This window comes from Mobula hypostoma, chromosome 2, assembly GCF_963921235.1.
Source record: "Mobula hypostoma chromosome 2, sMobHyp1.1, whole genome shotgun sequence".
Taxonomy (NCBI): Eukaryota; Metazoa; Chordata; class Chondrichthyes; order Myliobatiformes; family Myliobatidae; genus Mobula; species Mobula hypostoma.
Genome location: NC_086098.1, coordinates 241,261,387 through 241,273,710, shown reverse-complemented (window position 1 = coordinate 241,273,710; position 12,324 = coordinate 241,261,387). Strand labels below are relative to the sequence as shown.

At 45.2% G+C, this 12,324-nt stretch overlaps 2 protein-coding genes across 7 annotated transcripts in view; one reads left to right on the top strand and one right to left on the bottom strand.

Moving 5' to 3' along the window:
* polr3c (polymerase (RNA) III (DNA directed) polypeptide C) overlaps positions 1–5,494 on the top strand; it is a 28,425-nt gene extending 22,931 nt beyond the window's left edge. For 4 of the 5 annotated variants that reach the window (XM_063041818.1, XM_063041821.1, XM_063041819.1 and 1 more), the window contains exons 13-15: positions 25–74; positions 4,244–4,393; positions 5,354–5,494. In XM_063041818.1, the coding sequence (XP_062897888.1) occupies positions 25–74; positions 4,244–4,393; positions 5,354–5,453 (300 nt within the window). In that variant the 3' untranslated portion in view covers positions 5,454–5,494. Of the gene's footprint in view, positions 1–24; positions 75–4,243; positions 4,394–5,353 lie in introns of those variants that run through there. The other variant, XM_063041823.1, reaches the window with a different exon arrangement.
* The window catches only part of LOC134343008 (E3 SUMO-protein ligase PIAS3-like), a 43,581-nt gene continuing 36,744 nt past the window's right edge, over positions 5,488–12,324 (bottom strand). For both annotated transcript variants that reach the window (XM_063041808.1, XM_063041809.1), the window contains one exon: positions 5,488–7,515. In XM_063041808.1, coding sequence (XP_062897878.1) covers positions 7,258–7,515 — 258 coding nt within the window. In that variant the 3' untranslated portion in view covers positions 5,488–7,257. The remainder of the gene's footprint in view (positions 7,516–12,324) is intronic.

The window sequence follows — 12,324 nt, the reverse complement described above, 5'->3', positions numbered from 1 at the left end:
CTGATTGTAGGCATTTCATTACAGACGGTGGTTAACTTGATCACTCGCCGGGAGCACGAGACTCGAGAGAATAAGTAAGTATGAGAGGGACGGTGACCTGGATTAGGCTGGGAGGCGGGTTGGGGGGAGGGGGTGAAATGCTAGGATTCCAGTCACAGGTAGAGGGCTGGAGAGGGGTCAAAATCAGAACCAAATTTTTGATGGGCTACATTTTTTTTTTTACGTAAATATTACAGCACAGTACAGGCCTTTCCGCCCACAATGTTGTATTGACCTTTTAACCTAATCTAAGATCAATCTAACCCTTTCCTTCTCCCATAGCCCTCCAGTTTTCTATCAACCATGTGCCTACCTAAGGGTCTGTTAAATGTCCATAATGTACCTGCCTCTGCCACCATCCCCGGCATCTCATTGCACTATCCCTGACATCCCCCTATACTTCCCAACAAGAAATTATGCCCCCTTGTATTAGTCATTTTCCCTGGGAAAAGTCTCTGGCTGTCCACTTGATCTATCGTCTCATAATCTTGTAAACCTCCTCAGACCTTGACGCTCCAGAGAAAACAACCCAAGTTTATCCAGCCTCTCATGATAGGACGTGCCCTCTAAACCAGGCAGCATGCTGGTAAACCTCTTCTGCACCCTCTCCAAAGCCTCAACATCCTTCCTAGTGTGGGGCAGCCAGACTGCAGATGTGACCTATACAGAGTTCTACAAAGTTGCAACATAATCTCCTGAATTTTGAATTCAAAGCCCCGACTAATAAAAGCAAACATTCCATAAGCTTCGTAACCACCTTATCGACCTGTGTAGCCACTTTCAAGGGGCTATGAACTGGGATCCCAAGGTCTCACTGCTCGGTAACACTGTTAAGGATCTTGCCCTTAATAGTGTGCTGTTTCCTTGCATTTACTCTACTGAGGTGCAACTCTTATCTGCTATTTCTCGGCCCTTATCGGCAACTGATCTACAAATGCAAGAAAAAGTTTGTGAACCCTTTGCAATTACCTGGTTTTCTGCATTGCTCATCTAAGTCACAATAATAAACAAATACAATCTGCATAAACTAATAACACACAGGCATTGTGCTTCCTCTCATCAATACTGAGTATGCCATTTAAACATCACAGTCTCGGTTCATAAAAGCTATTTGGAGTCGGGTGTTCCAGTCAATGAGATGAGATTGGAGGTGTGGGCTGTAGAGATGCCCTGTCCTGTATTTAAAAAGAGACACACCAAGTCAGGTTACTGACAGAGCCTGCTCTTCTCAAGAAAGATCTGTTTGTGCATCATGTCTCAATCAAAATAACTTTCAGAGGACGTTGGAAGAATTGTAGAGATGCACGATGTAGATGAAAAGGCTACAAAAGCATTTCTAAAGATCTGAGTGTTCATCAGTCCACAAATGGAGGAAACTCAGTACTGTTACTACTCTCCCTAGGAGTGGGCATGCAGTGCTCAAGGAGGTGAAAAAGAATCCAAGGGTACCAGCAAAAGACCTGCAGAAATCTCAAGAATTTGATAAAGTCTCTGTTTGTGTGTCCTCTATAAGAAAAACACTGAACCAGAATGGTGTTCATGGAAGGACACCGCTGCACTCCAAAAAAAAAAATTGCTACATATCTCAAGTTTGCAAAAGACCGTCTTCATGTTCTACAACACGTCTGGAACAATATTCTGTGGACAGATGAGACAAAATGTCGCCTGGGTTTCATCTCCTAAGTTACAGAGAAAGGTTGAACAAGTTAGGTCTTTATTTTTTGGAGCGTAGAAGGTTGAGGGGGGATTTGATAGAGTTGATGTGGATAGGTTTTTTCCATTGAGAGTGGGGGAGATTCAAACAAGAGGACATGAATTGAGAGTTAAAGGACAAAAGTTTAGGGGTAACATGAGGGGGAACTTCTTTACTCAGAGAGTGGTAGCTGTGTGGAACGAGCTTCCAGCAGAAGTGGTTGAGGCAGGTTCGATGTTGTCGTTTAAAGTTAAATTGGATAGATATATGGACAGGAAAGGAATGGAGTGTTATGGGCTGAGTGCAGGTGGGTGGGACTAGGTGAGAGTAAGAGTTCGGCACGGACTAGAAGGGCCGAGGTGGCCTGTTTCCGTGCTGTAATTGTTATATGGTTATAAAAGTTGAACTTTCTGGCGGAAAAATCTTCTGGATTAGCCTCCCATGAGGGACTTTGTCAAACGCCTTATGAAAATCCATTTGGACAACATCCACTGCCCTACTCTCATCAATCACTCTTGTCACCTTGTCAAAAGCACTATCAAGTTGGTAAGACATGACCTGCCACGCATATAGCCATGCTGGCTCTCTCTCTCTCTAGTGTTCTCTAGCAATTTCCCGACAACTGACTTGAGACTCGGGTCTATAGGTCCCAGGATTTTCCCTGGTTCCCTTCATAAATAGAGGTACAAACATGAGCCACTTGCCAATCCTCCAGGACTTCACCTGGGGCTAGGACACAAAGATATCAGTCAAGGGCCCAGCAACCTCATCTCCATTAGCCTGGGGTAAATCCCATCAGGCCCTGGGGGACTTATCCACCTTAATACTCGTTAGGAAGCCCAACACTTCCTCCTCCTTGACCTCTAAACATCCTAACATATTTATACATTCAGCACTGATATCCTGGTCCTCCATATCCTTTTCCTTGATAAATACTGAAGCAAAATACTCATGAAGTACCTCACTCACTCTCTCTGCATCCAAGCAAATGTTTCACTCCCCCTTTATTGTTGAGTGGTCCCACCCTCTCCCTAGTTACCCTCCTACTCTTGATGTATGTATAGAATGCCTTGGGATTCACCTTAATCCTTTCCAAGGTCCCTCCTGGCTTTCCAAATTCCCTTCTTTAGTTCTTTTCTGGCTTCATCATACTCATGTGCTTTGTTTGATCCTAATTTCCAAAGCTTTCCTTGGTCCTCTTGACTAAATTCATCACCTCTCTGGATATCCAAGGTTCTCCCATCTTTCCATCCCCGTCCATCCTTCCAACAGGAACCTACCTTTCCTGTACTTTATGCAATTGATCTTTAGATACCCTCCATGTCTGATGTGGATTTGCCAGAAAAGAGGTTCCCAATTAATGCTTCTTAGTTGCTGCCTAATACCCTCATAATTAGCCCTACTCCAACTTAATACTCTCCCACAAAAGCTCTAACATTACCTTGTGGATCTTGAACTCACTCCCCTGGCTAATGAAGGACATTACACCATTTGGCTTCTTAACAATCCTGTGAACCTGCAGAGCAACTGACAGATTGATGGACCTAGACTCCAAAATCCTTCTCTAACCTCACCTTGCAAAGAATTCTGCCACTAACCCTACAATCTGCCTTCAAATTTGACCTTTCAAAGTGAATCACCTCACACTTTTCCAGGTTGAACTCCATCTGCCACTTCTCAGCCCAGCTCTGAATCCTGTCCATTGTAACCTACTGCCGAAGCCTAAAGATGGAAGACTTGAGGAACAAGTGGGATAGGAGAATCAGACATATTTTGGGAGGGAATTGTAGAAATTAGGTTGCAGGCAGTAAGCGTGAAGATCTGGGAAGGTGAAAAATTAGAGGAGCACAAAGATTAGAAGAGATTGGATAAAAACGCAAGGAATTTAAATTTTAGATGTTGTTCCACCAGGAAGAAACAAAGAGGGAATGAAAGTTAGGCTAAGGGGCAGCAGAAATTTGGAAGAACGAACAAGGCTAGCTGGCTAGAAGAGTGTTGCAATAGTTAAGAGATCCCTGGGTGGGTGGTATCGGGCAGTGTTGTTCAGGTGAAAATGGATAGACTCAACAGTGGCATACACATACATACAAAGCTCACATTGGTATTGAGCGCAAAGATTGTTCCAGACTAGAACCTGGTTCAGGGTGGTGTGGAATGGCCTCTGTGATATTGAACATAGAATATTACAGCACAATACAGGCCATGTTGTGCTGACCTTTTAACCTACTCTAAGATCAATCTAACCCTCCTCTCCTACATAGCCCTCCATTTTTCTGTCATCCCGATGCCTCTGAGTATCTGCCCCCACCACCATCACCTCTGACAGGGTGTTCTACAGACTCGCCACTCTGACATCCCTCCTGTACTTTCCTCCAGTCGCCTTAAAGTTATGCCCCATTGTGTCAGACATTTCCACCCTGAGAAAAAGTCTGCCTATCCACTTGATCTATGCCCCTTATCATCTCAAACATCTGTGTGCACCAGGTCAATGATCTTAATCTCCTCTTCCAGGCGGCTGCTGGAGAAATCCCAGCGAATCGAGGCCATCATGGCGTCGATGCAGGCGACGGGGGCAGAGGAGGTGCAGCTGCAGGAGATAGAAGAGATGATCACCGCACCCGAGCAACAGCAGCTGGAGACACTCAAGCACAACGTCAACATGTGAGCACCCAGCCAGCCTGCAGCACGTGGAGGGTGTGAGCCGTGGTCTGACCAGGGCGATGTGTATACACCAGTGGTGGTGGGAGGGAAGGCGTGGGAGATGGCCAGTATTGGGGACTTTACACAGTGGAAGGTGTGTGGAACATGCCGACAGGGTGGCAGTAAAGGCAGATACAAATAAAGCTATAGAACAGTACAGACTCGTCATCCCACAATGTTGGCCAACCTTTGAACCTACTCTAAAATGAATCTAATCCTCCTTATGTAACCCTCAATTTTTCTTCCATCCATGTGCCTCAGAGTATCTTAAATATCCTTAATATATCTGCCTCTACCACCATCCCTGGCAGTGCATTCCATGCACCCACCACTCGGTGTTAAAAAAAAACACCCCTGGAATCCCCCTTTCATGCAATCACTTTAAAGTTTTGCCCTCTTGGATTAGTTATTTCTGCCCTGGGAAAAGTCTCTGGCGGTCTATCCTCTCCTTGCCTCTATCCACCATCTTTTACACCTCTATCATGTCTCCTCTCATTCCTCTCATCCTCCTTTGTTCCAAAGAGAAAAACCCTAGTTTGCCCAAGACCTCACAAGACATGCTCTCTAATCCAGTCAACATCCTGGTAAATCTCCTCTGCACCCTCTCTGAGCTCCCACATCCTTCCTATAGTGGGATGACCAGAACTGAATAAATTACTGCCAAGTATGGTCTGAGCAGGGTTTTATAGAGATGCAGCATTACCTTGTGGTTTTTGAACTCAATCCCGAATAATGAAGGCCAACACACCATACGCCTTCTTAACAACCCATCAACTTGATCGCCTATTCTTGCCCCAGAACTTTCACTCCCTGTATTCTTCATTTGATCTGGGTACTGGGTCAATTTCTGAATCCTGGGGCGTTTGCAGAAATTCAATGTCAAAGAGATGGATACCGACTCTCTTGGTCTTTATCCCACAGGTTGGATTCGAGTGAGAATCAGGTGGACGAGACAATATTTATTTTGGAATCTTACATTGCCACGACCCGGATCGAAAAGGAGGCTCCACCAAAACGGTGAGCTGGAGGGAACAAGAATCACCATGTCAGAGACCACCTCAACTTCACCACTTTGAGTCTGTGCTAGGGCAGAAGGCAGCCCAGTGGCTGGGACATTAGCCCAATCTACCAGCTTAATAAAAGGTCATTTCTTTTGGTGCATTGGCCAGCCTTTCAATAATGTGCGGACAGTAATTTGTGCCAATAAACAGTTTTGGGCACAAGGACAGGGAAGTCTTCACTGAGCTGAAGTCTTTGAAGAGAGGCGCTGCCTCAGAATTTTGGACTCAAGACAACAGATGCTGGAGCAACTCAGGTCAGAATATCCATGGAGGGAAATGGACTCTAATGTGTTACGTTGAGCCTCTGGATTCCAGGCTTTTTCCTGCCATCTCACTACAACCTTTGATGCCTTTATAGTTAAGAACCTCTCAACCGCTGCTTTAAATATACCCAATGACATAGTCTCTACAGCTGTCTGTATCAATGAGCAATGAATTCCACAGATTCACTGCCCTCTACCTAAAGAAATTCGTCATCATTTCTGTTCTAAAGTGATATCCTTGTGCTCTCCCACTTTTCTCTTTCTGGCTTCTGTCCCCTTTTCTCAGCCCAAAAATGTCAACTGTTTATTCCCCTCCAAAGATGCTGCCAGACTTGCTGAGTTCCTCCAGAATTTTATGTGTGTTGTTGTAGGGATCCATGCCTTGAAAATGGTGCATTACAGTCTGTTCATTATAGAGCTGTCAGCGATGCAGGGCAACATTCACGTCAAATCTTGAAATAACAGCAACACCTTTTTAGTGTTCGTGTCCTTTAATTACAATAACTGGGTTGATACATTGAGGTCTAGTGAACAGTTCTAAAATTAACAGCCCCTGCCCCATTTACACCAGCTGTCTCATGGGTGGCAAAGTAACCACCTTGGGGCATCACCCCACTGCTTTCACCCACGGGGCCTTTGACCTGTGGCATCTGGTGTCCCTCTGCTGCAGAAATATTCACTGAAAGCTATGCGGTTAAATGTACAAGCAGAGATACGGTACCTGCATGTGATAGGCACAATCGAGCTTTCAGCCTCATTTAGCTTAAAAGTGTGTCTTTGGAAATGTTGTCTTAAAATACTTTATATATTTACAAAATGTCTTGGCCTGAAAATAGATCATTTGCTTTCTCTGTACAGAAAGTTTTATAAAAAGGGGGAAAAGATTAACATTGAAAATATATTCAAGTTGCTTTTAAAAACATGACAGCGCCTCCTTTTTTGGGTGGGGGTGGGAGAATTGGGAATCTCTCCCTAAATTCCAGGGATTCTTCCTGATGTCATAGGGGGTCATTAATCAGGGTTAGGCCTTCCTTCCCAGTAGATGGGAATTTTCTGCTTCTCTGGGGACTTGCAGCGTCAGTCCCTTCTGGTGTGAGTGAGCTGGATTGCAGCAAGCTTCGAGCTCTGTTCCCCGCTTTCTGTGCTGCAGGTAACGGACTTGCACTGATTCTAGACACAGACAGATAATGTCTTCAGTTCAGTCACACTGCCCTGTGTTACCCTCCAGAGCAGACAAGGTCTGTGTTGGGTGGCTCTGCCTATCCCCCTCTCACTGTATAGATACTGGGATCATGGCAAAAAGTAAGTCCTAAAGCATAGGTCCAGATCAATGGGATTTTTTTTTAACCTAGCAATGGGCTGATGCCTGGAATTTACTGATCTGGTGACAGTGTGAAACATTCCCCTGGTATATTGCCGCCTGGATCTGCGGACTCTGAACAAATCCGAGCATGTTCCTGTTCCCGTTTGGGTGTGCTTGCCCATCATCAGGCTTGCCATCTCAGTCCAGGGAGATGATGTCCAGTACATTGCTGGGGAGTGCACCAGCAGCAGCGGTGTGACAAGGTGGGCGGCTCTCCCTGGGAAGGCTGCTGGAGGTGATGCTACCGGTCCGGCCGGTAGTCCCGTGCACGCTCCGGGTGGGGCCGATGACACTCTCCACGAACTGGGGCGAGGAGGTGAACGGGAAGAAGTGGCTGAATGAGGAACGCACAGGATCCAGGTTCTCAGAGGAGTTGCTGGAAACCAGCCGCTGGTTCTGTGGGCAGACCATTCAGGTTTAGTTATTCATTGCACTTATGGTGAAATGCGTCGTTTGTGTCAACAACCAGATGATGTGCTGGGGGCAGCCCGCAAGTGCAAGTAGAGTAGCACAGTAGCATAGTGGTTATCGTAACATACCAGTGACCTGCGTTCAATTCCACTGGTGCCTGTAAAGAGTTTGTACGTTCTCTCTGTGGGAGTCTTCTGGGTACTCTGATTCCTCCCACAGTGCAAAAACAGATGGGTTGGGTTTAGTAAATTGTGGGTACGCCGCGTTGGCACCGGAAGTGTTGCGACACTTGCAGGCTGCCCAGCACAACCCTCGCTGATACCATTTGATGCAAATGACACGTTTCAATACGTTTCCATGTACATGTGACAGAAAGTTCATCATTATAAAACAACTTTCCCAGCCACTCACACACACAAACTGGTCTCTAACCCCCCCAACAGGTCTCCTCCGCACTTTACTCAAAGTTCAAATTTATTATCTTATCAAAATACATTTATGTTACCATATAAAGATTCATTTTCTTGTGGGCATTCACAGTAGATACAAAGAAACATAGAATCAATGAAAATTGACAGGCGTTTACATCTAATTAATGTTGCCCTGAGGTGGGAGAGTAACAAGATGGTGCAGAGGGAGATTTAACCAAACCTCAATATATGATACATAGATAAATATACCCAATGACTTGGTCTCCACAGATTCACTACCCCCAGGCTAAAGAAATCCCTCCTCATCTCTGTTCTAAAGGGATGTCCTTATAATTCTGAGGCTGTGCCCTCCAGTCCTGGACTTCTCCACTATAAGAAACACCTTCTCCACATCTACTGTCTAAGCCTTTCAATAATCAATAGGTTTGAATGAGATTCCCCCATTCTTCTAAACTCTAGCCGAATGTTCTCATGTATTTCCATTCCACTCATATATTAACCCCTTCATTCCCAGAATCATTCTTGTGATCCTTCTCTGGACCCTCTCCAATACCAGCACATCTTTCCTTAGATAAGGAGCCCCAAACTTACAGTACTCCAATCTGAATTAGAAACAGAAAACCTACAGTGCAATACAGGCCCTTCGGCCCACAATGCTAAGCCGAACATGTACTTACTTTAGGAATTAGCCATCTATTTTTCTAAACTCCATGTACCTATCCAGGAGTCTCTTAAAGGACCCTATCGTATCCGCCTCCACCACCATCATCGGCAGCCCATTCCACACACTCATCACTCTGTGTAAAAAAACTTACCCCTGACATCTCTGTACCTACTTCAAGCACCTTAAAACTGTGTCCTCCCATGTTAACTATTTCAGCCCTGGGAAAAAGCCCCTGATTATCCACATAATCAATGCCTCTCATCATCTTATACACCTCTATCAGGTCACCTCTCATCTTCCATCGCTCCAAGGAGAAAAGGCCAAGTTCACTCAACCTATTCTCATAAGGCATGCTCCCCAATCCAGGCAACATACTTGTAAATCTCCTCTGCACCATTTCTATAGTTTCCACATCCTTCCTGTAGTTAGGCGACTAGAACGGAGCACAGTACTCCAAGTGGGGTCTGACCAGGGTCCTATATAGCTGCAACATTACCTCTCAGCTGGTAAATTCAATCCCACTGTGGATGAAGGCCAATGCTCCAGATGCCTTCTTAACCACACAGTCAACTTGCACAGTAGCTTTGAGTGTCCTATGGACTTGGACCCCAAGATCCCTCTGATACTCCACACTGCCAAGAGTCTAACCATTAATACTATATTCTGCCATCATATTTGACCTACCAAAATGAACCACCTCACACTTATCTGGGTTGAACTCCATCTGCCACTTCTCAGTCCAGTTTTGCTTCCTATTGATGTCCTGCTGTAACCTCTGACAACCCTCCACACTATCCACAACACCCGCAACCTTTCTGTCATCAGCAAATGTACTAACCCATCCCTCCACTTCCTCATCAGCAAGGCATTTGATAAGGTACCCCATGCAGAATACGACCCGTCTACAACCACGCTTTGCCGTCTGTAGGCAAGCCAATTCTGGATCCATAAAACAAGGTCCCTTTGGATCCCATGCCTCCTTACTTTCTCAATAAGCCTTGCATGTGGTACCTTATCAAATGCCTTGCTGAAATCCATATACACCACATCTACAGCTCTACCTTCAATGTGTTTAGTCACATCCTCAAAAAATTCAATCAGGCTCATAAGGCACGACCTGCCTTTGACAAAGCCATGCTGACTATTCCTAATCATATTATGCCTCCAAATGTTCATAAATCCTGCCTCTCAGTATCTTTTCTATCAAGTTACCAACCACTGAAGTAAGATTCACTGGTCTATAATTTCCTGGGCTATCTCTACTCCCTTTCTGGAATAATAGAACAATATCTGCAACCCTCCAATCCTCCAGAACCTCTCCCATCCCAATTGATGATGCAAAGATCATTGCCAGAGGCTCAGCAATCTCCTCCCTCGTCTCCTGGGGTACCTCTCATCCGGTCCTGGAGACTAATCCAACTTGATGCTTTTCAAAAGCTTCAGCTCATCCTCTTTCTTAATATCTATATGCTCAAGCTTTTCAATCCGCTGTAAGTCATTCCTACATTTGCCAAGATCCTTTTCTGCAGTTAATACTGAAGCAAAGTATTTATCAAGTACCTCTGCTATCTCCTCCGGTTCCATACACACTTTTCCACTGTCACACTTGATTGGTCCTATTCTCTCACGTCTTATCCTCTTGCTCTTCACATCCTTGTAGAATGCCTTGGGGTTTTCCTTAATCCTGTCCACCAAGGCCTTCTCATGGCCCCTTCTGGCTCTCCTAATTTCTTTTTTAAACTCCTTTCTGCTAGGCTTATAATCTTCTAGATCTCTATCATTACCTAGTTTTTTTTAACCTTTCGAAAGCTTTTCTTTTCTTCTTGACTAGATTTACAACAGACTTTGTACACCACGGTTCCTGAACCCTACCATCCTTTCCCTGTCTCATTGGAACTCCACACAAATATCCCCTGAATATTTGCTATATTTCTGCCATACATTTTCCTGAGAACATCTGTTCCCAATTTATGCTTCCAAGTTCCTGCCTGATAGCCTCATATTTCCCCTTACTCCAATTAAACGCTTTCCTAACTTGTCTGTTCCTATCCCTCTCCAATGCTATGGTAAAGAAGATAGAATTGTGATCACTATCTCCAAAATGAATTGACTTTATTACTTACATCCTTTACATACACGAGGAGTAAAAATGTTTATGATACATCTCTGTCTAAATGTGCAATTTATAATAATTTGTAATAAATAGTATGTACAACAGGACAGTCAATATAACACAGAAATACAATTGTATCAGCGTGAATTAAGCAGTCTGATGGCCTAGTGGACGAAGCTGTTCCGGAGCCTGTTGATCCTGGCTTTTATCCTGCAGTTCTGTTTCCTGGATGGTAGCAGCTGGAACAGTTTGTGGTTGGGGTGATTCGGATCCCCAATGACCTTCAGGCCCTTTCTGACCCAATGCTTTATAAAGCCTCAGCATTATTTTTAAAAATTGGGTAGTCACTATAACTGTATCATTGCCTCAGAAAAGAGTTGCTTCAAGTCTGAGTTCTGTCCTCCCTTTCCCATTGATGCAAGTGGTTTGTACAAATCAGCTAGGCTCCCCTTCGCTGCTTCCGTCTACAATTCCCACAAACCACCATAATCGAGGACCCTTCCTGTTCTAACCATTCTCTCCTCACTCCCACCCCCCACCCACAGAACAGGCAGAAGATACAAAGTACACACAAAATGCTGGAGAACTCAGGAGGTCATCTCAGCATCAATGGAAATGAGTAAACAGTTGATGTTTCAGGCCGAGACCCTTTATCAGGTCTCGAAAGGAGTTAGAAGATGCTAAAATAAGGTGGTGGGGGCAGGAAGGAGGACTAGCTAGAAGATGATGCGTGAAGCCACGGCGGGAGAGGCAAAGGGCTGGAGAGAGAGGAATCTGATAGGAGAGAGGAGTGGATCATGGTGAAAGGGAAGAAGGAGGGGCACCAGGCAGAGATGATAGGCAGATAAAAAGAGGTAAGAGGCCACCAGAGTGGGGTACAGAAGAGAAGAGGAAGGGGAATTTTTCTTTACTGGAAGGAAAAATTGATGCTTATGCCATCATTAGGTTGGAGACTCCCTCGATGGAATATGAGGTGACAAGCCTGAGAGCACCAACCACTAGGGCTCAAGCACAGCTTCAATCCCACTGTTATCAGACACTTTTGTCCGTTCCTTCGTTTGATAAAGGTAAACTTTTGAACTCCCACTTGACCTCATCATGCTGGTGGCATCCGTCAGTCTCGTGAGGACATGGATCTGCGCCTGGAAGGTCTCCAGGGTGCAGGCCTGGGCAAGGTTGTGTGGAAGACCGGCAGTTGCCCATGCAGCAAGTCTCCCCTCTCCACGCCACCGATGTTGTCCAAGGGAAGGGCAAGGGCCGATACAGCTTGGCACTGGTGTCGTCGCAGGAGTTGCCAGAACGAGGTTGAAGGCAATGTCCGACTGCCTTAGGGACTCCAGCTCCAGATTTGTCCTCAGGGTTTACTCCCGAAACCTTTCCCATGAGTGGGTATGGCCGCATTGCAGCGGAGGTTTGAAATCAGAGTTTTCCCTCTCTTAGATGGACTGCCTTCCCAGGCTGATGAATTCCATCTACCCGACTCATCATGCACATTATACGTGACTGCAATTTCCCTTGGGGATTGTTTTTACTGACTCAGTGTACTTGGACTGAGCTGCTTGAATGGCATGCAAACAAGAGTTTTT